This window comes from Bombina bombina, chromosome 3, assembly GCF_027579735.1.
Source record: "Bombina bombina isolate aBomBom1 chromosome 3, aBomBom1.pri, whole genome shotgun sequence".
NCBI lineage: Eukaryota > Metazoa > Chordata > Amphibia > Anura > Bombinatoridae > Bombina > Bombina bombina.
In genome coordinates this window covers 636,252,558-636,278,027 of record NC_069501.1, presented here as the reverse complement: position 1 = coordinate 636,278,027, position 25,470 = coordinate 636,252,558, and the positions used below count along the sequence as shown (strand labels likewise).

Genomic DNA, 25,470 nt, shown 5'->3' with positions numbered 1-25,470 from the left:
TTCTTAAGGTAACCCTCTAACTTTTTATCCATTGGATCTGAAAAAGCACAGCTATCCTCCACCGGGATAGTGGTGCGCTTAGCCAGAGTAGAAAACTGCTCCCTCCACCTTAGGGACCGTCTGACCATAAGTCCCGTGTGGTGGGCTCCTATTGGAAACATTTTTCTAAATATAGGAGAGGGGTGAAAAAGGCACACCGGGTCTATCCCACTCCTTGCTAATAATTTCTGTAAGCCCTCTTAGGTATAGGAAAAACGTCAGTACACACCGGTACCGCCATAGTATCTATCCAGCCTACATAATTTCACTGGAATTGCAACCATGTTACAATCATTCAGAGCCGCTAATACCTCCCCTAGTAATACACGGAGATTCTCAAGCTTAAATTTAAAATTTAAAATGTCTGAGTCCAGTTTACTTGGATCAGATCCGTCACCCACAGAATGAAGCTCTCCCGTCCTCATGTTCTGCAAATTGTGACGCAGTATCAGAACATGGCTCTATTATTATCAGCGCACTCTGTTCTTACCCCAGAGTGATCGCCGTTTACCCCTAAATTCTGGCAATTTAGATAGTACTTCAGTCATAACATTAGCCATGTCTTGCAAAGTGATTTGTAAGGGCCGCCCCTGATGTACTTGGCGCCACAATATCACGCACCTCCTGAGCGGGAGGCGAAGGTACTGACACGTGAGGAGAGTTAGTCGGCATAACTTCCCCCTCGTTGTCTGGTGAAATTTTCTTTACATGTACAGATTGGCTTTTATTTAAAGTTAGCATCAATGCAATTAGTACACACAAATTTCTATTGGGCTCCACATTGGCCTTTAAACATATTGAACAAAGAGATTCATCTGTGTCAGACATGTTTAAACAAACTAGCAATGAGACTAGCAAGCTTGGAAAATACTTTTCAAATAAATTTACAAGCAATATAAAAAACGTTACTGTGCCTTTAAGAAGCACAAAAAAAACAAAAAAACTGTCACAGTTGAAATAACAATGAACCAAATTAGTTATAGCAAACCAAATTTTCACAGTAAATGCATTAAGTTAGCAAAGGATTGCACCCACCAGCAAATGGATGATTAACCCCTTAGTACCCAAAACGGATAACATATTTAATATAAACGTTTTTATCACAGCCAAAACACACTCTCACAGGTCTGCTGTGAGTGATTACCTCCCTCAAAACTAGTTTTGGAGGACCCCTGGGCTCTGTAGAGACGTCCTGGATCATGGAGGAAGAAATAGGAAGACTGTGACTGAATTTTTACTGCGCAATAAAGCGCTAAAATAGGCCCCTCCCACTCATAATACAACAGTGGGGAAGCTCAGTAAACTGATTTTATTCATAAACAAGACAGACAGCCATGTGGTAAAAATCATGCCCATTAAAGTTTTATCACCAAGTACCTCAGAAAAAAACGATTAACATGCCAGTAAACGTTTTTAAAAATAAATTATGAAATGTTATTAATAAGCCTGCTGAGCTAGTCGCTTTCACTGCAGTGGAGGCTCAAATATAACTTAAATGTATACAGTATTTTATTAGTGAAGTTCCATTCCCCAGAAATACCTCAGTGTAAACATACATACATATCAGCCTGATACCAGTCGCTACTACTGCATTTAAGGTATTAGCAGTATTTCTCAGTCAATTCCATTCCTTAGAAAATAATATACTGCAACATACCTCCTTGCAGGTGAACCCTGCCTGCTGTCCCCTGTTCTGAAGTTACCTCACTCCTCAGAATGGCCGAGAACAGTAAGTCGATCTTAGTTACGACCGCTAAGATCATACACAAACTCAGGTAGATTCTTCTTCTAATGCTGCCTGAGCAAAAAAAACAACACACTCCGGTGCCGTTTAAAATAACAAAACTTTTGATTGAAGAATAAAAAACTAAGTTTAACAACCCACAGTCCCTCTCACACGTCCTATTATTAGTTAGGTGCAAGAGAATGACTGGGTATGACTGTAGAGGGGAGGAGCTATATAGCAGCTCTGCTTGGGTGATCCTCTTGCACTTCCTGTTGGGGAGGAGATATAATCCCATAAGTAATGGGATGACCCGTGGACTGACTACACTTAACAGGAGAATAAGAATTTAAAGGATTTCTTCTGTGCAGGAAGATATTGGAAACAATAGTGTGAATATCAAAAAAAAAAATATTGGTCCAGCAAAAACTGGATGCTATCCATGCATAGGGTTCAATAACTGCAACTCAATGATAAAGGGTACCTTTTTTATCATCCCACAAAGGGTAATAAATATACAATAAAGGAACTATTTGACTTGTAGATTGGTGTATGTTATTTACGTCATTACCACTATTGTCCATGTGGTACTCACTAAATTGGAAGACCACAGGGGAGGTAAGGGAAAGAATCAACAAGCACAAGTCAAATATTTAAACAAGGAGGCTCCTGTTTCTTTTCATTTTTTAGAAGCAGGGCACAAGGTAAGCCAACTTAAATTTTAGATTATTGAAAGGGTGAAGACTCCTAGGTGAGGTGAGAATAGACAGTTCCAGTTAAAGATGAGAGATGTTTTGGATATATCACTTGGAGAAATTAAAACCGAAAGGCCTTAATAAGGATATTGACTGGTCTCTATTTATTTAACTTAGGTTTTGGTATGGATAATGTTTGTGCAAAAAAAGGTAAGGAAAAAAGGAGGGTGCTCACTGCTGAAAAGACCCTAGGACCAACAAGAGAAATATATATATATATATATACAGTTTAATATATACCATGTAAACAGAAATAAAAAAGGGATGTCTCAAAAAAAGTTGCATAAATTATCTTAAAACACAATCTATAAAATAAACATATGCAACATAGATGTATAAATCCAATTGGCCAATACCAATGTCCAATCAGTTTGTTCCTTTACACGAAGCCAATTGTGGGATATCCGAGATGAAGTGGTGCTATTGGAATGGCAATACAGAGTTAAATAAAAGTTCAATGACAAAATCAGTGACAATACACACACTATATTTTTTCAGATTGCCAGGTTACTTTGCCGCTCCCTCTGCCCCTTGCCCGTTTCCCTCAACCCTCAAATCGAGAACAACACTAATCGCTACCACGGCTAGCTTGTTCAAGGTCCCAGTATGAGCAGTTTACAATGCTTACTTAGAGCGGCCATAGTGCCGGTCAATTGACCTTCATCCTGTGATCTGATTGGGTATCTTCCTACCAGCCGGCTGTCTTTACAGATGGATGAAGCAAATAATATAAAGATTTGATTCTTATCACCAAGTATATCACAGCTAATAAGTTTCGCCTGAATGTGTGTGCTTTGTCAAGATCACATTTAGGCAAAATCTTTATATTATTTGCTTAATCCATCTGTAAACCCAGTTGGCTGGTAGAAAGATACCCAATCAGATTGCAGGACGAAGGTCACGAGACAAGCTCCATGGACGCTCGAAGGTAAGCACTCTTAACAGCCTTATACAGAGACCGTGAACTAGCTAGCCATGGTAACGATTAGCATTGTTCTCGATTGAAGGGTAAAGAAAATAGGCGAGGGGCAGAGGAGCAGCAAGGTATCCTGGATATCTGAAACAATATAGTGTCTGTATCCTCACTGATTTTCTCATTGAACTTTTATTTCACTCTCTATTGCCATTCCAATAGCACCACTTCATCTGGGATATCCCACAATTGGCTCTGTGTAAATGACCGTTGCAACTGTCCTTATTGATTGAACTGATTGAACATTGGTATTGGCTGATTGGATTTATATTTTTTTGTTACATACGTTTATTTTATAGATCGTGTTTTAAAGTGATTGTAAAATTAAACAATTTAAGCCCAGTATCAACTAATAATCTTAAAAACAGGGGCACTTTAATGCATTAAAGTTTACAAAGATGCTTATTTTTTAAATACTTACCTTTTGCGTTATGGTAAGCATTACACCGATCCTCCACCCGCATCTGCTGCATTTATTAGCATTTCAATGACAAATCTGGGCTTCCTCCAATAGGTGCGTTGCCCCACGAGCTGGATGCCAAAGGGGGCACACAATGATTGGAGGAAGCCGGATTCGTCATTGATATGCTAATGTTAGCAGCAGATGCAGGCGGAGGATCTGCGTTATGCTTACTATAATGCAAAGGTAAGTATTTTTAAAAATAAGCATCTTTGTAAACTTTAATGCATTAACCCTTTGGCTGCTTAGCCATTTCCCACCTGGATGCTAAGCTGGACTTGAGCTTTTTTTTTTTTTTTTTTTCCCTTTTACTTTTCTTTCTAGATTTTCAAGACTTATACCGTTGGAATAAGTTTAGGTGATTACCTTTCCAACGGTCAGTCTTGGGGGGTCTGTAGCTGTTTAGATGCCTGAGATACAGGCTTCTAAGGAGCATGCCCCCATTTCCATATAGTGTCCATTGTTAATTTTAAATAAAGTTGCGCGGTGACATCATCACGTCATTGCGCGTGATGTCAACACGCAAATCGTGAAGCCCTGGGGATGCCTCTCACTATTCAGGCCAGATCGCCGGAATGGGAGTAGGTGGGAGCCCCCAGATTGCCTTCAAGGTGGGGAAATGCTAGTGACAGCTCTGTGCCATCGTCAGCACCTGACTGGGACAATTTGCGACGGCTCAGAGCTGTCGTTAGCACTCAAAGGGTTAAAGTGCAATCAGTTACTAAAACTTGCCTAGCTTAAAGCAGGTAAGTGAAACAGCAGAGACTTTTGGAGACTATAGCTTGCTGCAGCAATCTGAATATATATATAATAGTAACCAATATAAAGGCAAAGAATGCTGATGTACCCCCAACAAGTTCATCCCTATAGGCCCTGGAAATCATAATACAAACAAACAACAGGTTTACAGCACAGATGAAAAAATCTATAGATGCTAAAACAGTTTAAAATTAAATCAAAATTGTATGTACCAAATATTTAAAAGGATAGCAAAATAGATTTGTGAAAATAAATAGCCAGAAGCTGGAAAAGATACAGCAGGAAAAAGACAAGTCATACATGCAGGGTCATTACCCCCATAATTTCCACAAATGAAATGAACAAAAAAACAGATTCCAAATGTGTATTCTGCATCAGGACAGGATCATATAGATATGCACTGGGGTACATGAGACAAAACAGATTCAGAGCAAACTGGAGACCCCTAAAACTTTCCTGTAGCCAGGGAGTCCAATCAAAGCAAGCCACAGACCATAAATCCACTAGAGAAAACAGAGCTTATCCTCTGAAGTGTACAGGGGTGCCTGTTTGTTGGGTGGAGTGCTTGCAAGAATGATAAGAGGGGTGGATGGGCCATTGCAAATGCTGGAGTCAAAAACAACAGACAGTTCAGCTAGAGCAGAGCTGCAACACAGTCTAATTCCATATAGGTAGAAACTGAAATGATTGTAGCATAAAGGTAAAGGCTATGTGTAGGGGTGGAATACACGCATATAGACTTCTAGGAGACAGTTCTACCTACTCCAGTAGTCAGATTCTAATATGGTTCTACAAGAGAGTGAGTGAAATCGTAATGTTATGCCCCTTTATCCTCTTTCATAAAAAACTATATTAATACAGGTAGAAAACTTTTTATCCAAACCACTAGGAACCGGAAAGAAATGTGGGTTTTAGAATATTTGCAGTGGTAAAATGGGACAATTTGGTGATGTGATGGAACCAAGTGTAAACAAAAATATATTATGTCATTTAAGGAATATTTATGTCATTACACAATTTATACATGCAACCTAAAGGACGTTTTACATCATTTCTAATGCTTTGCAGAAAGATAGTACATTGTTGTAATCAGAAAGGTAATATTTGTTGTTTTAAATAAATATAGATTATTTTTTGCATTTTAGAACACAAAAAAGAAACCAAAGACACAGGCAGAGAAGATTATGATGGTTAATTAAAAAGTCTTGATTTCAGAATCCCAGATTTGGGGATTTGCACCTGTATTATAAACAGGAGGCAAATTTTGAGCCTCCATTTTCTCTAAATTAGCCTTTGCTTTATTAAGAAGCACTGTATCTGTATGATGTAGGATGCCACATATGCCAGTGTACCTGGCGAAGCATGATACAAACCTTAATGTTTTCACCTTCAAGTTTCTTTCAGATATGTTCTAATTTACACAGGGATTTTGTTTTCTTTGTGGTTTAAGAATAATCAATTTCAAGAAATAGGCATTCACTTGCTTTATTATACATCTACTAAAAGCACCTACAATTATCAGCAGATAAGCAGCCAATTCGCTAAAAAGCTACATTTTGGAAACAAAGCTCCACTGGCAGAATGTATGCCTATTTATATGAAAAGGTCAATGGCACTTTTCTTCCTATTTTATATTGAAAAATGAAATGGAAGAGGTTACAAAAATATAAATAAATATCAGCAGTTTTGTTTTTGTTTGTTTTGTTTTTGTTAACAGACCAAGTATTTTGTAATGAAAACATATTTGTATAAAGCCGGATCTGACAGTGAAAAAAAAAAGGAATATTCTGTTACCAGGGCTAGATGAGGAGACTTCATAGGTGAAGGATTCCCTTCTTCCATTTGAGATTGAGGGAGGAACATTGTGATCTATTTTCTTTGAATGACAGGAGCAGCAACATGCAGTTTCTTTATTCTTCAATGCTTTTTCACATGCTCCATTATCTTCTTTCTTTTCTAAGGGAGAAGAAATGCATTAATAACATTAAATATAGTAAATTCCATTTATCAAGTAAACTAGAGCTCCCCTATAGGCAGATGAACAGTAACTTATATAAAGCTACTTACAAAATGTAACCTCTTCACAACTGAGCCATTTCTCATCCCTGTAAAGAATATGACTTTTTTTTTATCAGTCCACACATTTTTAGAATATGCCTTCAGTTTGCAGCAATACCAACAAAGGAAAAAGCTTTGCACTTTACAGAACCCAAGTTTAATCAGTTCTGTGACAATCTATCCATTTTGTGAAGAAAAATATGAATAAAACATTTACCCATACAATATTACAATTATTTTTAAGCTAAACAAAATTTGTGATTACAGATAATTTACTATTCAGTTTGACAATGTATACATGCTCTTTATCCTGACTAAAGTGGCATAGCATCGCATCAAAAACAATAAAATGATAAACTACAAAATATAATACATTGTTTACCATTTATTAATATGTGTATATCCATAGTAAAACAATTATTTGTAAGTTCTTTCTCTACACTATGAGGTGACTACTGCTGCTGCTGCTGCTGTAACAATCACCTGACCGTGACAAAAGAACACATTTAAACAAAGCAAAAAAAAAAATTAAAAAAATCATGCAGTCCATATTGGTACAAAGAATTTTAGGGTTTATGTTACAACCAAGAGATACCTAAATATCACATAGTGAACAGTTATTTGTAATTTCTGTGACAATCTCATGGAACACAAGAGAGCATGGAAGTCCCTGGTTGAAAGAGGAAGATATATTGAATGTTTATTGAATGTTACCTTTCACTTTCTAAAAACATTGAAAATATGGGTCTAAACCATGAGCTTCAGGAACAGAACCATGCACTAGCTGTACTTCAATTACATACTGTAATGTTATAGGCTGATAAATATTAAATAAAATACCACTAATTAGTCAAATGTAGTATTTTAGTATTTTTCACCAAGCTTACTAAACTATCAACTATCACTTATTTTCAATTTTAAAGATAAAAAAACATTAACTATGCTAATAAAGAAAGCCAGGAACTTACCATATAAGGACTGCTGCCACGCCAGGGCTGAGCATAGCAATGCTAGGCTTTTCCCACTTCCGGTAGGACTTTCCAACAAACAGTGCTGCTTACAGTTCAGTCCTCTTATGATCTAAGTGAAAAATTACAAGAATTGTTTTCTATACACTGTAAATTCTTTTAGAGAGCTTCAACATGTTTTCTCAACTCTACAAACGGGTAGAATAACAAAACTAAATATGTTAGCATATAGATAAATCATGTACAAACTTGAATCTTGGAGGTAATTGAATAGAAAACATAAAAAGGCGAGAGAATTGTTTAACTGGCCGTTGTCTGATACTGGGATGGTATAAAAATGACTGTGGACTACGAAGTACAGTTGTGCTCATAAGTTTACATACCCTGGCAGAATTTATGATTTCTTGGCCATTTTTCAGAGAATATGAATGATAACACAAAAACTTTTCTTTCACTCATGGTTAGTGTTTGGCTGAAGCCATTTATTATCAATCAACTGTGTTTACTCTTTTTAAATCATAATGACGACAGAAACTACCCAAATGACCCTGATCAAAAGTTTACATACCCTGGTGATTTTATCCTGATAACATGCACACAAGTTGACACAAAGGGGTTTGAATGGCTATTAAAGGTAACCATCCTCACCTGTGATCTGTTTGCTTGCAATTAGTGTGTGTGTATAAAAGGTCAATGTGTTACTGGACTCCTGACAGACCCTTGCATCTTTCATCCAGTGCTGCACTGACAATTCTAGATTCTGAGTCATAGGGAAAGCAAAAGAATTGTTAAAGGATCTGTGGGAAAAAGGTAGTTGAACTGTGTAAAACCGGAAAGGGATATAAAAAGATATCCAAGGAATTGAGAATGCAAATCAGCACAGCAGTGTTCAAACTCTAAACAAGAAGTGGAAAATGAGGCGTTCTGTTTGATAATATACTGCATTCATCTTGCCATCAATTCTCACCAAATTTCCGGTGCCTTTGTAGCTCACACATCCCCAAAACATCAGCAATCCACCACTGTGTTACACAGTAGGAATGGTGTACCTTTAATCATAGGCCTTGTTGACTCCTCTCCAAATGTAGTGTTTATGGTTGTGGCCAAAAAGCTCAATTTTGGTCTTATCACTCCAAATGACTTTGTGCCAGAAGGTTTGAGGCTTGTCTCTGTGCTATTTGGAGTATTGTAAGCGGGATACTTTGTGGCATTTGCGTAGTAATGGCTTTCTTCTGGCGACTCGACCATACAGCCCATCTTTCTTCAAGTGCCTCCTTATTGTGCCTCTTGAAACAGCCACACCACATGTCCTGTATTTCACCTGAAGTTATTTGTGGGTTTGTCTTTGCATCCCGAACAATTTTCCTGGCAGTTGTGGCTGAAATTTTAGTTGGGTTTTTAACAGAACCCCTCATTTTCCACTGATTAGAGTTTGAACACTGCTGATTTGCATTCTCAATTCCTTGGATATCTTAGCTACGTTTGGAGAGGAGTCAAAAAGGCCTATGATGAATGGTACACCATTCCCACTGTGAAACACGGAGGTGGATCGCTGATGTTTTGGGGATGTGTGAGCTACAAAGGCACAGGAAATTTGGTCAGAATTGATGGCAAGATGAATGCAGTATGTTATCAAACAGAACACCTCATTTTCCACTTCTTGATTGGAGTTTCAACACTGCAGATTTGCATTCTCAACTCATTGGATATCTTTTTACATCCCTTTCCTGTTTTATACAGTTCAACTACCTTTTTCCCACAGATTCTTTGACAATTATTTTTCTTTCCCCATGACTCATAATCCAGAATCGTCAGTGCAGCACTGGATGAAAGATGCAAGGGTCTGTCAGGAGACCAGAAACGTTTTGACCTTTTATACACACACACTAATTACAAGAAAACAGATCACAGGTGAGGATGGTTACCTTTAATAGCCATTCAAACCCCTTTGTGTCAACTTGTGTGCATGTTATCAGGCCGAAATCACCAGGGTATGTAAACTTTTGATCAGGGTCATTTGGGTAGTTTCTGTTGTCATTATGATTTAAAAAGAGTAAACACAGTTGATTGATAATAAATGGCTTCAGCCAAACACTAACCATGAGTGAAAGAAAAGTTTGTTTTTTTGTGTTATCATTCATAGTCTCTGAAAAATGGCCAAGAAATCATAAATTCTGCCAGGGTATGTAAACTTATGAGCACAACTGTATGAGCAAGTATAACAATTAATGGTTTTCAAAATCATTGGGTGATTTATGGAATAAGTAATATTCTCCCATAAGTAAATTGTCAAAGACTATTAAAAACTATGAAGATTGGCATATAGATTAACAAAGTGTGGAATGGAGCATGTGACAAGGAAAATGTTAAGAAAAAGATAAATGTATGCAATATGCTTTAAACAGTGAAGGCAATCAGCGGGCCCCGAGTTCTTAAAGGAGAAGAAATTCCTTTTAACACTTACACTGAACCAACAACAAAACGTTTTAAAGATGAGTGAGAATGAGTGTAATAAGTGGCAAGGAGAAATGTTCGTGTAGGTCTACAGCGGAATACAAAAAAAATGTATTTTTTTTACCGAGGTAAAATAGGACATTTTTTCCCACTATGTAGGAGAGGCCACAACCACAGAGAAGTCTCCAATGTCTGCAAGCTCCGTGGACTGCAAGCTACTCAACACTGGAACAGAGGTTAGTTAGGTGATTTTAGAATATAATCACAATAAATTGAAAATCACATAAAACTTCACAGCTAGAGGTCTAAAATTTGAGGTCTGATGTGTGCATGGCAAAGAGGCTATAGAACCAGGGGTATGAACTCATATAGGTATGTTGTTGAATAAGGTGCTTCAATATGGGTATGTGACCAATAGAGGGAAAGTCAGGTGATTATATATATAACACACACACACACACATACATAATTTTGGTACTGGTGCCAATCAAATTGTGTATATGTATGTGTGAAGTAATCAATAAAAAAATTATATATATATATATATATATATATATATATATATATATATATATATATATATATATATATATATATATATATATATATATATATATTCCAGGGGTAGTTAATGTGCCCGGGGTGCATCAAAGGCTAACATACATAGTAGAGAAGGACGCACTCGCCGGGTCTTGCAAATATTGTAATTTAATACAAATAAATACAGTAAATTGTACTGTATTTATTTGTATTAAATTACAATATTTGCAAGACCCGGCGAGTGCGTCCTTCTCTACTATATATATATATTATTATATATTATTATTATTATTATTATTATTTTTTTATTGATTACTTCACACATACATTTACACAATTCGATTGGCACCAGTAGCAAAATGATGTGTATCAGGCCTATACGCCTTTTAGAACTAAATGGGCATAAAACACTGAGATTGTAATATAAAATATTTATTATATGATTGTTTTATACTTTATTTATTTGGTCCACTTTTCTTGTAATTTATGACTGAGAACTGGAAGTACATACTGCAGACTACACAAGCATAACCCTGCTACATATCTATCCGTAATTTTCCGCAGCAGAGAAGGAACTGCAAAACAAAGGAACGTTTGCTAACAAAATGACAGTGGCAACCCTTGTATACTCAAGATTGGTTCAGCCACAAAAGACAGGTGGTGGGTAGTGTTTGACTGTTGAAAAACTGCAGTAAACAAGGGGTTAATGCATTCAAAAACATTGCACTACTTTTATGTGAGACTGCAGACAAATCTTGTAATAATTTGTTAAATGTCCCTTTCTAGTATGGAATTCAACAAGTTTTCCTAAAATATAGGAACTTTCACCTGTTACATTCAAAAGTCTTCCTTTTTACACGGTCAATAGACATAAAATTAAAGTCCTTATCTGTAGCATTTCAAGAGTAAAATAGGTTTTGAGCTGCTGTTCTGTGCCATAGTTCTCACTTCACCAGAATCTGTTGCCCTAGGGGTCATATTTTCTTATTTGTCCAGAAACAAAAATCAAGTATCTGATCTTGACATAACCTCAACTGGACTTTTACAGGAAGTCTGGTTTCTGATTCAGTATAGGTTTTTTATATTTTCCTTAAAGGGACAGTAAACCTTAAAAAAATGTTATATAATTCTGCACATAGTGCAGAATTATATAACATTACATTAGCCAAACATTTTAAATCATAATATTGCCTTTTATTTTTAAAAAATATCGCCGTTTTACAGACCCGCTCTCTGGGCTCTGCTGAGCGGGTCTGTTGTTTTTACTGAGCGCATCGGGCCAGCTGTATAGTCACAGCCCGGCCCGACTGCGCCATTAGACACAATGCAGCTCGCTCCTGCTCTGTCTGACAGCGGGAGCGAGCTGCATTGTGTCTAATGGCGCGGTCGGGCCGGGCTGTGACTATACAGCTGGCCCGATGCGCTCAGTAAAAACAACAGACCCGCTCAGCAGAGCCCAGAGAGCGGGTCTGTAAAACGGCGATATTTTTTAAAAATAAAAAGGCAATATTATGATTTAAAATGTTTGGCTAATGTAATGTTATATAATTCAGATACCTCTCTATTTCAGTTCCCGTGCCCACTCTCATCCTTCCCTCTTCCAGTCCTGCTTTATATCGGTCATATAGTAAGACTTGCATTTGATATACCCGTATAACTAATGATTTCACAACCAGTGCCCTGTCTTTTATTACAAGACCAGATACAGATATTTTGCTTTATCTTTATCACTACTCAACTGCAGCTTTCAAAAGACAAAACTGAATAGAGAATAACTGACAAAATTCAAAAGAGAAAGGATAAGAGAAGCCAAAACCCTATGCCAATGAGAAGGCTATCTTTTTCCACACTGCATAAATTAGCCAATCAGCTGAGTCAAAGTGACTATAAATACTGGTCTGCACCCCAAACTGCTCTTTCTTTTGCCGCTTGCTCTGACTCAATACTATAACTTCCAGTTTATATCATTCAATTTGTTATCTTTATTCTTTTATGTATTTTCATTTCCTGTTCTATTCTTCCCCAATTTACATAATTATATCGTTATATATTATTTTCTGAGCTTACACTCATATTTGTGTTCATTATTTATTATCATATATTTACTATAGCGTGCAGTCTACTTACACTTTTCTACTATAGCGTGCGGTCTACATATACTTTTAATAGTTTACATACACTTTTCTACTATACGTTTAATAGGTGTGTGTGAATAATAACATTTATTATTGTTATTAAAAAATAAAGGAACATTTTATTAGCAAAATAAAGGAATATTTAATAGGCGCGCGGTCTACATATACTTTTTTTTTTAATAAGCACGCGGTCTACATATACTTTTTTTAATAGACGTGCAGTCTACATATACTTTAAATAATAACATTTATTATTAGTAAAAAAATAAAGGAACATTTAGTGATAAACACTTTATATGTCATTCAGAAATTTTAAAAACAAATCTTCTGCTTCTTTTCTTAGCCCATTCCAACAAATGTGATCAAGGTGTGATTGAAATAGATAATTAGGAACACAAGTAATGGTCTGTATTCCCCACCTCTGTCACATTTTCTTTTTTCTTGCATAACACTACCACATCAGTAACAAGGCTCTGCGTCTTGTGGTACAGCCAGTAGATGTTCACGTAAAAATTGAACTGCGCTCTCTTCTGTGCAGATAATATTTTTATAAAATTATTTTACAACATTTTAAAGGGTAAAATCTCCCGCCTCTTGCAAATCTAAAATCAGTATATGCCTTGCTAGACTTTCTGAAATTCTTTTAACAACATTTTAAAGAATAAAATCAGTTAAACTGATATTTTAATTCAGTTTAACGGATTTTAGACTTTAAAATGGTGTTAAAATCAAATCAGTACATGCCTTGCTAGACTGTCTGCTCTAGTGTAGACCGCAGATTAGGCCATAGACTGGACGCTATAGTAGCACCTCAATAGGTGCAGCACCTCATTATTTCTATTCCCTTATTTCTTATGAACTTTGCAGCTTACATTTCTATTTTCATTATTTCTTTCCACCTCTACTTAGTCCCACTTGTCAACCGGTTTAGTTCCCCTTTATTCCATTTGCACCCTTTTTCTTACATGGTGGCCCCACCTCTTTTCCAGTAATGACCCTCCATTTTCTCTCTGTCTTTATTTCTTCTGCATATGCAAGCTCTTGCAATATTTTGTGGGCGTCTGAACTAGTCTCTCCCAAACTTTTTTTCCCACCCCAGGTCTCTTCACAGACACTGATGCCTCTTTTCACCGGCAATAGTTTTAGTTTGCATTACATTTTAGCTTTGTTTTTCTACACATTTTTTCCTTTAGTTTAGCTCCCTCCAGTGGCATTAACCATTACTAATATTTTTCAGTCTGATATTCCCACTTACTATAACATTTTTACTCAATAATTATTTTCACTTAAATGTATTAATATACTGTTTAATTGTGTTTATCATTTACATCCCAATTATTTATTATTGTATTATCTTTATATATTGTTAACAGGTCTTAAAGTTCTGAGACCCAAAATCCTCTAACTGAACAAAATGTACAATGTATGATTGATGCCTCTATGAATAGGTTCATGACACAAATGACAAATGTAATTGCTACAAATTCTCAGCAGTCTTCTAGTAACAAAAAAAAAACAATTAAAGGAACAGTCTTATGTATTGTTTAAAAGATTCATAATCACTTTCTTACCAATTTCCCAGTTTTGCATAACCAATAGTTATAATATACTTTTTTACCTCTGTGATTACCTTGTATCTAGGCCTCTGCCGACTACCCCCTTATTTCAGTGTCTTCTCATAAGTAACTCCATGGGCATGAGCACAATGTTGTCTATATGGCACACATGAACTAATGCACTCTAGCTGTGAAAACTGTCAAATGCATTCAGATAAGAGGCGGCCTTCAAGGGCTTAGAAAAAATATCTTGATGAGCCTATCTAGGTTTAGCTTTAAACTAAGATTACGAAGGCAACAAACCAAAGTTCATGATAAAAGTGAATTGGAAAGTTTTACATGCCCTATCTGAATCATGAAAGTTAAATTTTGACTAGACTGTCCCTTTAAACATGTCAATTCCTTGCAGTAAAGGAACGGAAACGCCTGCAAAATCCTCTAATTCGAAGAGGCTACTTATGGGACAGATGATGAAACAATTTCTGAGGAATCCTCTAGTAATAATTGTGAATTTTCTCACAGAATTCAGATAATTAATCAAATACAAATATTATAACATTTCAACATTTCTGCTAAACATCTTGAGAATGGTGAAAGTAAACCTTTTGTTGTCGAGCTAACCCCAGATTCAAAATGGGTGAGTTACACCAACAGAGATTTGCAGAATGGTGCCCAACTTTAGACTTAGCTAATTTTATAGACTATCAAATTCATAAACTCTTAAAAAGAGAATCGGAAAATAAAATAAGGGCAGAATGCACTAGATCAATTATACAGAATAATGTCAATATTACACCTGAAGTGGACCCAAACATTTTAAAAATGTTATTGAATCTCCAGGTTTCAACATCAAAAAAGACATAGAAGAGCCTGAAAAATATGCAAAGATAAAATTCTAGATATGGTGGGTCCACTAACCAAGTTAAGAGAATGGGTAAACAAACGCGTGTTTCATAGGTAATGCCAATGATGTCATGTACGAAAGAATGTGCAATATTTTAAGAAAAATTTACCCTAAAATAAGTGACTGCAGACAATGAAAAAAAATCAGACATTTATGTTTTTCTTATTTAGGGACACAGTACTTATCAAAGATATGAACAAATATGTGAGCGCCTTTTCCAATTAAAACAAGGTTAGGACCTTGACTAGAAAAACTGTTACACAAATCGATTTACCAACAAGGCCAGGAAGGGAAAAGGCTGCTTTTCCAGACGTTCTTTATATTTAAATGGATCTCAATTTACAAAACACCAAAAAGCCTATAGAGATCCCCCAGTGTCCACCTTTTTCTCATCCCTATCCAGATCTTGGAGCTCCAGAGGTTCTTGGCCAAGGCAAATACCATGCCCTCCCTCAGGTAAACCATAGCATGCCCTCCCACAGGTGATCCCCCTCCTATCTTCTTTCCAAATTTTCTCAAAATAAAATTGATTGCAGACTTGCTCTCTTTGCACACAATTGGAGGCTGATCACATCAGGCCCATGGATTCTCCAATACATAAAAGGGTCTGTTATTAGAATTTGTATCCACTGCAGTTGGCTTTCACATTCAAATTCGCAAATGCAGACAAAATTCTGCTTCAAAATAAAATTTTACATCATCTTCTAAAAGAAGCCATCTGTCCTGCCCTCAATTTACAAGAAGCTTATTTCAGCAACCTCTTTCTAGTCAAAAAGAAAAATGGGTCATTTTGTCCAGTTATAAATCTAAGATCACCTAAATGCTCATGTTGAGTATTGTCACTCTATGATGGAGGGCATTCACTTTCTCAGGGAATGTCTTAAAAACAACGATCATTTAGTAAGTTTGGATATAACAATCTTTTTTAAAAGTCCCAGTTGCTCTAGGACAATATGTTAGCAGTCCTTTATCTGAATAGTCTCAGTGGTACAAAATCCAGAGACCTTTCAAACATTACAAAATAATGTATCCATCTCTGTCTGGACAGAAATATATTTGTCAAAGTAGAAAATACTCCAGGTTTATCCAACAAGGTGGTAGATTGGGGCTCTAGCTATCTCAGGGATTCCAGAGTTTGAGAATTGAACAAATACTTTTTTTTCTCTAGCTTCCACCTCTCAGAGGCCCTTTTCCTCTTGACCTTTTTGCCTCCAGACTAAACATTGAAATTTGCCTATAGTTCAGCTGGCACCCAGATCCAGAAGTAGCCCAAATTGACATCTTGGCCTCAATGCAGAGCTTATGCGTTCCCCTTTCTCCATGATCCCAAAGACTCTTTGCTTAGTTTGCTGGGAACTCCTATAACTCCAAATGAATTACCCTTCTGTGGCCAGCTGAACCTTGGCACCCTTCCTTCCTGGAAAGGTCCTTCAATCATCCCATCCAACTTCATCAGTTACCCCTTCTACGAAGCGACCTCGAAAACCTCCCTCACAACATAATCAAGCCAAAGTTTGGAAGATTTCAGGAAACCCTGGTCTCTCAACGGAAGCTAAGATCCTCATACAAGACTCTTGAACCCGTAAATGTTACCTTTTTGCATGAGTTAGATGGTATGGCTAATACATGTAAAGGAGAATGGATCCCTTCTCAGCTAATATAACTTTATTTTCTTCCCTGTTAAAATAGGATCTCGCATATAGATCTATTCTCATATTTGGCAATTTCTGCTAGACACTATTTTATTAACAATTCTCCTATCAGTTCAAATCCTTTGGATTGCAGTATCATGAAAGCTATTCAACTCAAGAGACCCCAGCTCTTAAATATAATTCCTTTTTGGATATTGATCTCATTTTCTCCTTATTCAAATCTTGCTCCTCTAATCTCCTTCCACTAAAACAATTATCTGCCAAATTCGCTACACTTTTACATCTAATCTCCTTTTGTATAATGTCATATGTCACAGTTCTTGATTTCAACCCCAAACATTTCTCTCCTGAAGGGGTTACCTTTTATCTATTTCAAAGAACTAAATATTTGTCTCCTTCTACATTATATCCTTACTTTCAAACCTTCTCTTTGTGTTGTACAATGTCTAAAAGAGTATGAAACCAGAGCTGTCTCCCTCCAAATTCTATCTTCTAATAAACTATTACTATCTAATATTCCCCCTCCTTAAATTCTTGATGCAGCAAATTAGTCCTCTGATTCTATATTTAAACCAATTCAACATGTCTCTCTTAAAAGGGACATGAAACATATATAGCTCTTGTCATTGCCTTACCAGTGGTGCACTGCTGCTGCTCCTTCAAAAAAAGAATATCAAGACAATGAAGCAAAATTAATTATATAAGTAAATTGGAAAGTTGTTTTAAAATGTATGCTATATCTGAATGAGAGAGAAAAAAATATTGGTCATGTCCCTTAAATCAGGGGTCAGCAACCTTGGGCTCCCAGATATTTTGGAGATACATTTCCGATGATGCTGAGAAACTCTTTAGGCTGTCTGAGCATCATGGGAAATGTAATTCAAAAACATCTGGGGGCCCAAAGTTGCTGACCCCTGCCTTAAATCTATTTTGTTTGCTTTAAACTAGCAAAATATGAGTCTCTGATCTTGTATTAACAATCAAATTATCCTAGCTTCTGAAGGAATAATCTAAATTTTTTAAAGACACAGATACACATATTTCCCTCCTCTGTCCTTTTCCCATCCTTATTTTCCATTGAATTCCTTCATAATATTCTTCTTCTTTTTTTTAACAACCAGTAAGGAAGGACCTTCTAGCAACCTGATATCTCCCTTCATAACAAAATACCCAGTCTTCATTTCATCCAGAGTGGGAAAGAAAGTTTTTTCCTCTAACTATATCATATAAAGAGATTGTCCTTGTTTCAAGCTTTTCCCAAACTCTTTCTGTTGTCTCTCTGGCGTATTGCTTTTAGTTTTTTAGTTTTGTTTTAGGGTGTTTCATGTAAAAAATGTTCCTCCTTTAGCATCAAACAAAAACAGGTACTGGGATGCAGATTGGACTGTTTATGGTCACTTTGACTCAGCTGACTGGTCTGTTTATTCAGTGTGCAACAGGATAACCTTCTCATTAGCATCAGGGTTTATGCAGTGTGCAACAGGATAGCCTTCTCATTGGCTTAAGGGTTTATACAGTGTGCAACAGGATAGACTTCTCATTGGCTTCAGGGTATATACAGTGTGCAACAGGATAGCCTTCTCATTGGCTTCAGTGTTTATGCAGTGTGCAACAGGATAGCCTTCTCATTAGCATCAGGGTTTATACAGTGTGCAACAGGATAGACTTCTCATTGGCTTCAGGGTATATACAGTGTGCCACAGGATAGCCTTCTCATTGGCTTCAGGGTTTATGCAGTGTGCAACAGGATATCCTTCTCATTGGCTTCAGTGTTTATGCAGTGTGCAACAGGATATCCTTCTCATTGGCTTCAGTGTTTATGCAGTGTGCAACAGGATATCCTTCTCATTGGCTTCAGTGTTTATGCAGTGTGCAACAGGATAGTCTTCTCATTGGCTTCAGTGTTTATACAGTGTGCAACAGGATAGCCTTCTCATTGGCTTAAGGGTTTATACAGTGTGCAACAGGATAGCCTTCTCATTGGCTTCAGTGTTTATGCAGTGTGCAATAGGATAGTCTTCTCATTGGCTTCAGTGTTTATGCAGTGTGCAACAGGATAGTCTTCTCATTGGCTTCAGTGTTTATGCAGTGTGCAACAGGATAGCCTTCTCATTGGCTTAAGGGTTTATACAGTGTGCAACAGGATAGCCTTCTCATTGGCTTCAGGGTATATACAGTGTGCAACAGGATAGCCTTCTCATTGGCTTCAGTGTTTATGCAGTGTGCAACAGGATATCCTTCTCATTGGCTTCAGTGTTTATGCAGTGTGCAACAGGATATCCTTCTCATTGGCTTCAGTGTTTATGCAGTGTGCAACAGGATAGCCTTCTCATTGGCTTCAGTGTTTATGCAGTGTGCAACAGGATAGCCTTCTCATTGGCTTAAGGGTTTATACAGTGTGCAACAGGATAGCCTTCTCATTGGCTTCAGGGTTTATACAGTGTGCAACAGGATAGTCTTCTCATTGGCTTCAGGGTTTATGCAGTGTGCAACAGGATAGCCTTCTCATTGGCTTCAGGGTATATACAGTGTGCCACAGGATAGCCTTCTCATTGGCTTCAGGGTTTATGCAGTGTGCAACAGGATATCCTCATTGGCTTCAGGGTTTATGCAGTGTGCAACAGGATAGCCTTCTCACTGGCTTCAGGGTTTATGCAGTATGCAACAGGATAGCCTTCTCAATGGCTTCAGTGTTTATGCAGTGTGCAACAGGATAGCCTTCTCACTGGATTCAGGGTTTATGCAGTGTGCAACAGGATAGCCTTCTCATTGGCTTCAGGGTTTGTGCAGTGTGCAACAGGATAGCCTTCTCACTGGCTTCAGGGTTTATGCAGTGTGCAACAGGATAGCCTTCTCACTGGCTTCAGGGTTTATGCAGTGTGCAACAGGATAGCCTTCTCATTGGCTTCAGGGTTTATGCAGTGTGCAACAGGATAGCCTTCTCACTGGATTCAGGGTTTATGCAGTGTGCAACAGGATAGCCTTCTCATTGGCTTCAGGGTTTATGCAGTGTGCAACAGGATAGCCTTCTCACTGGATTCAGGGTTTATGCAGTGTGCAACAGGATAGCCTTCTCATTGGCTTCAGGGTTTGTGCAGTGTGCAACAGGATAGCCTTCTCACTGGCTTCAGGGTTTATGCAGTGTGCAACAGGATAGCCTTCTCACTGGCTTCAGGGTTTATGCAGTGTGCAACAGGATAGCCTTCTCATTGGCTTCAGGGTTTATGCAGTGTGCAACAGGATAGCCTTCTCATTGGCTTCAGGGTTTGTGCAGTGTGCAACAGGATAGCCTTCTCACTGGCTTCAGGGTTTATGCAGTGTGCAACAGGATAGCCTTCTCATTGGCTTCAGGGTTTATGCAGTGTGCAACAGGATAGCCTTCTCATTGGCTTCAGGGTTTATGCAGTGTGCAACAGGATAGCCTTCTCATTGGCTTCAGGGTTTATGCAGTGTGCAACAGGATAGCCTTCTCATTGGCTTCAGGGTTTATGCAGTGTGCAACAGGATAGCCTTCTCATTGGCTTCAGGGTTTATGCAGTGTGCAACAGGATAGCCTTCTCATTGGCTTCAGGGTTTATGCAGTGTGCAACAGGATAGCCTTCTCATTGGCTTCAGGGTTTATGCAGTGTGCAACAGGATAGCCTTCTCATTGGCTTCAGGGTTTATGCAGTGTGCAACAGGATAGCCTTCTCATTGGCTTCAGGGTTTATGCAGTGTGCAACAGGATAGCCTTCTCATTGGCTTCAGGGTTTATGCAGTGTGCAACAGGATAGCCTTCTCATTGGCTTCAGGGTTTATGCAGTGTGCAACAGGATAGCCTTCTCATTGGCTTCAGGGTTTAGGTCTCTGTACTGCTTTCTCTTCTGAATTTTATCAGCTATTTTTTATTCTGTTTTGTCTTTAAAAGCTGTACTTGAGTAATAAAGCAAAATCTGTGTCTCCTGTGTCATTAATAGAATCTAGAGTATCTTGTCACAAACTAGGATAATAAAAATGTGTTGAGTCGTTATTCAATGTATAGGTATGTGGCACTTGAATAAGCATATACACTCTTTATATCCACACCTTTTTCTATTGTAAAAAAAAAATGTAATAACCTTTTTAAAGTTTGTGTTAATATATAAGTCTGGAACAAAATCAAAGAAGAACAAAATGAAACAAGTTAAAAAGGAGATCATGATGGCACTTACTGAATTCATCATAGCTAGCTGCGATGGATATGCTTTACATGGAAACAGAATTTTCACTCCACCAATCGTATACGCAGACAATGAGGAGGTCATTTTAACTTAGAAAAAAAAAGAATATAAAAATATATTAGAATATAAACATTGGAGAAAAATTTGGTAACAAGTATAAGTGGGAATGGTGTAGACGGAGAGGATGAAGAGATAACAAACAAAGATCACAAGAAGATCAAGAGCAGAATTAAAGGCAAACACTGGAGGGAGGGAATAGAAGCATATGAGAAAGCAAGAAAGAGTGGGCAGAGATGAATTTGAGAAAGAAAATATAATGGAGATGGAGCAAAAGAGAAAAATACAAATGGTGAACATTAAAGGGACATGAAACCCAAATTTTCTCTTTCTTTATTCAAATAGAGCAAACACTTACATTTAGTTTGTTATATTGCTCTCATTGGTTAACAAATTTATAAGTAGACACCGGAGGGTGCCTGTAGAACTGTAGCAGCAGTTTCAAAATAATTATTTTAACAATGTTAAATGTTGTTGAAACACTGCTGCCCATCTAGTGCTCAAAAACATTCTTGCAAAACATCTGCCATATAGAGCTCCAGACATGTGTACACTACCTACCTAGGTATTCTCTTCAGCAATAATAATGTGCTAACAAAGTAACTCTGAATACAGAGGTACATTTTTAAAATTGCACACTCTGAATAATGAAAGAAAAATTGTGGGTTTATGTCCCTTTAATAAGCAAAACAAATTGTCTGGTATTAGACCCTTATTACAGAGCCATTTCTAATCCCTTAGGTGAAGCTGTTACTGTATTTTGCACTCACTGCATTTATTCATCAATTTCAATTTTTTTTCTGTGAGCTACACAATAAAATTATTCTTTGATTTCTTTAAATCAGAACCAAAACTTTTGGAAAATATCTTGAATCTACTAGGTGTAGAGATTTGTAACACGCCTCGCTTCTGACCTTCCTAGCACTGGATAAACTATTATGGATTCCTGCCCACTCAGAGGTTATTCATTTGCTCTCCAATCAAACTGTTAAGGCGTTGGAAAGTGTGCATTGCCTCCTTAACTCCACTATTGTGATTCGTTGTGACTTTATCAAAAATCCAATCCATTAAAGTCCTGCTTTATTGTCTCCAAGTCACGCACCTACAGGGTTAGAGTAAAGCAGAAATTCTCGAGGTATGCAACCTTTACACCGCACAATCAATGACGACACCCACCAAACTCAAGAATGATTTTCATCTGCCAACGAAGCTACATTATGAGGGTTTACATCTCTTATCTCTCCATCAGTCTTGGGGATTCTCCAGAAACCCACTTTAAGACCCCCACACTATGAAAAGCCCACTGGCATGCAGATGCATAGTTATACAAACAGCTAACAGAAAATTAGATAAATGCTAGTTGTGATCTTCAACTTTCCAGGAGAATGTGCATATGAATATGTTGTTTAGCATAGAATTCTGGGTATAGTAAGGGTTGACCACATACATTTTTTCAGGGTTAAAAAATAAAATGCCATGGATATAATATCAGTGACTGCAGCAGGAGAGCCGTTGCTTCCATACACTTGAGTTGCACATTATTTTAAAAATAGCTGGCATCAAAATAGTGAATAAAGGGTGTTATAGGTGCTCAGCTATAAGAATCAAAATTCCAGAAAGGGGTGTTTGACAACCCCCACCTGCATAGTTATAAAAACATCAAATTATCAGTAAATCAATGCCTGCTTCATTTGTTCTCATGAAACATGTCAGATCAGTTATAGGCTACAAGATCTGAAATTAAAGGGGCAGTCAAGTAAAAAAAAAAAAATTCATGTTTCAAATAGGGCATGTAATTTTAAACAACTTTACAATTTACTTTTAGCACCAATTTTGCTTTGTTCGCTTGGTATGCTTAGTTGAAAGCTAAACCTAGGAAGGCTCATATGATAATTTCTAAGCCGTTGAAGGCCGCCTCTTATCACATGCTTTTTAATTTGCTTTTGACAACTGGGGAGAGCTAGTTTATTCGAGCCATATAGATAACATTGATCACGCCCCTGGATTGTGGCAGACTACACAAATTGGCTAAAATGAAAGTCAATAGATAATAAATAAAAGTCATGTGATCAGGGGGCTGTCAGAAGATGCTTAGATACAAGGTAATCACAGAGGTAAAAAGTATATTAATATAACCGTGGTGGCTGTGCAAAACTGGGGAATGGGTAATAAAGGGATTATCTATATTTATAAATAACAAAAATTCTGGTGTTGACTGTCCCTTTAAGGAAGAGGCTAATAAACTAAGACTTTTTGCTTTTCATAAGAGTTTTGCTTATCAGCCAATCAGTTTCCATTCAATGGACCAGAATTGCACATTCGTACTTCCTGTTTAAAATCAAAATATTAAATTTACAAATAATGATTTCCTATGCAGGATTCAACGTATGAATGTTCCTTTAATTATTAACGTTCTAACAATCAGCAAGTATATTATTTATTTGGACAAATGTCCTATTGGGAGAACAAATGGACATATTCTAAATGTTACGAATCGTAATAGAATAATATGATGCCGAAAAGTATATCATTTTCTTCCGTACTGCACGTCGCACTCATATAAATGATTTATAAAAGCACTTTATTATTTTACATGCGTACAAATAATTTTCTTGTGAAAAATTATTTTAGGTAACGTTAATTATTTTTAAGGGTGAAAGCTGAGAAAGGACAAGTAACTAGTGATCACCAACAATAAGCTAGCGGAGATGCCCCACGCAACAGATGTTATAGGACTCACCAGTCTCAGGCATATTCCAGAGATCTCAAGAAAAAATATTATCTAGTGTGGGGGCGTTCACATATTCCCGCCGCAAGAGCTACCAATCAGAAACGTAAAGAATCCAGAAAGACAACAGACCCAACCAATGGTCGTATAACGGAGTAACTCTTCTTCCTTTTCCTTTCCCTGACGTCACTAATATGCGTGTAGTTTGTTATGGGGATTCGGGGAAGTGTAGCTAGCAGGAGCTTCTGAGAGGTTTACAGTATCGGCTACACTTGTTATATAATAATAACTGCGAGGTTGTCTCGTCTGGCTTTTTCGCGCATACTTTTTTCATACCTCAAACTAACGTGTTTTTTTTGTTCTCTCACCTTTTCGGTTCCGTGTTATAAGATTTGCACGACACTATTAACCCCATCCTTGCTAAGTGTCAAATCTCTGTTTAAGCTTTCACAGTTGCTGTATTTACATGTTATAACTTTTTGTTTTATAGAAGTATATAGACTGCTTAAGGAATGTATGCCATATACAATGTTTACCAGAGACAAGTTACATGCTGTATTTTTATTGTTTATTTGTATTTTATTTCTATATGCCCCTTTTCTGTTGGTCATCATATAAATTATATGCTTTTGCAGTAGTTTATTCATGTTTTCATTTTTATAGTGTCCTTTTGGATATATAAATGATTAGGAAAACCTTTAAAGGGACAAAATTATCATGATAAAATGAAATGTTCTAATCTGCAAAGGGATTAAAAAAAAACAGTTAAAGTATCACTCGGGAGGGACCCACAGAGCACTGCAGGTCCCTCGTGGAAACTGCTGCTGTCGCATACAGCAGCGCACACAGCTGTGAGACTAGGGACACACCACCAAAGGACGACAAAGCAAACAGTACAATTCTTTAATATAAAAATAATTGTGAGGACTAAACAATCTTAATATTCTTCTCACTGAAAAATCTTTTAAAAGGACAGTAAAGTCATAATTAGACATTCATGATTTAGACAGCATACAAATTTAAACAACTTTCCAATTTACTTCTATTATTTAAATTGCTTCCTTATCTTGTTATCCTTTGCTGAAAGGTTTAGGTAAGCTCAGGAGCAGCAAACAACCTAGGTTCTAGCTGCTGATTGGTGGCTGCATATATATACCGATTGTCATTGGCTCATCCATGTGATCAGTTAGAAACCAAATGCATACCTCCCAACATTTAAAAATTCAAAAGAGGGCCACACACCCCACCCCCGCGGCAAAAATGTGTAATGTGGTGGGCAGGAGCAGAGGCGGGGCTTAAAAAAAATCATAAGACCAAAGTAATAAAAATGAAATTCTAAATAGTCATATCTTGTAATACTCTTAGGCATCAAATCAAACACAAGCTCAAACCACTGGTATAGCTATGTGAGCTCTGTAATTAAAGGGACACTGAACCCACATTTTTTCTTTAATGATTCAGATAGAGCATGACATTTTAAGCAACTTTCTAATTTACTCCTATTATCAAT

General features: G+C 37.1%; 1 protein-coding gene across 1 annotated transcript in view; it reads right to left on the bottom strand.

Annotated features, from left to right (window-relative positions):
- Positions 1-23,986, bottom strand: part of BRIP1 (BRCA1 interacting helicase 1) — a 1,071,924-nt gene extending 1,047,938 nt beyond the window's left edge. Inside the window, exons 1-4 of the mRNA XM_053707344.1 lie at positions 23,973-23,986; positions 21,167-21,264; positions 7,736-7,847; positions 6,504-6,665 (exon numbers count right to left, since the gene is read on the bottom strand). Coding sequence (XP_053563319.1) covers positions 6,504-6,665; positions 7,736-7,847; positions 21,167-21,264; positions 23,973-23,985 — 385 coding nt within the window. The 5' untranslated portion in view covers position 23,986. The remainder of the gene's footprint in view (positions 1-6,503; positions 6,666-7,735; positions 7,848-21,166; positions 21,265-23,972) is intronic.
- Between the last annotated feature and the right edge of the window lie 1,484 nt (positions 23,987-25,470).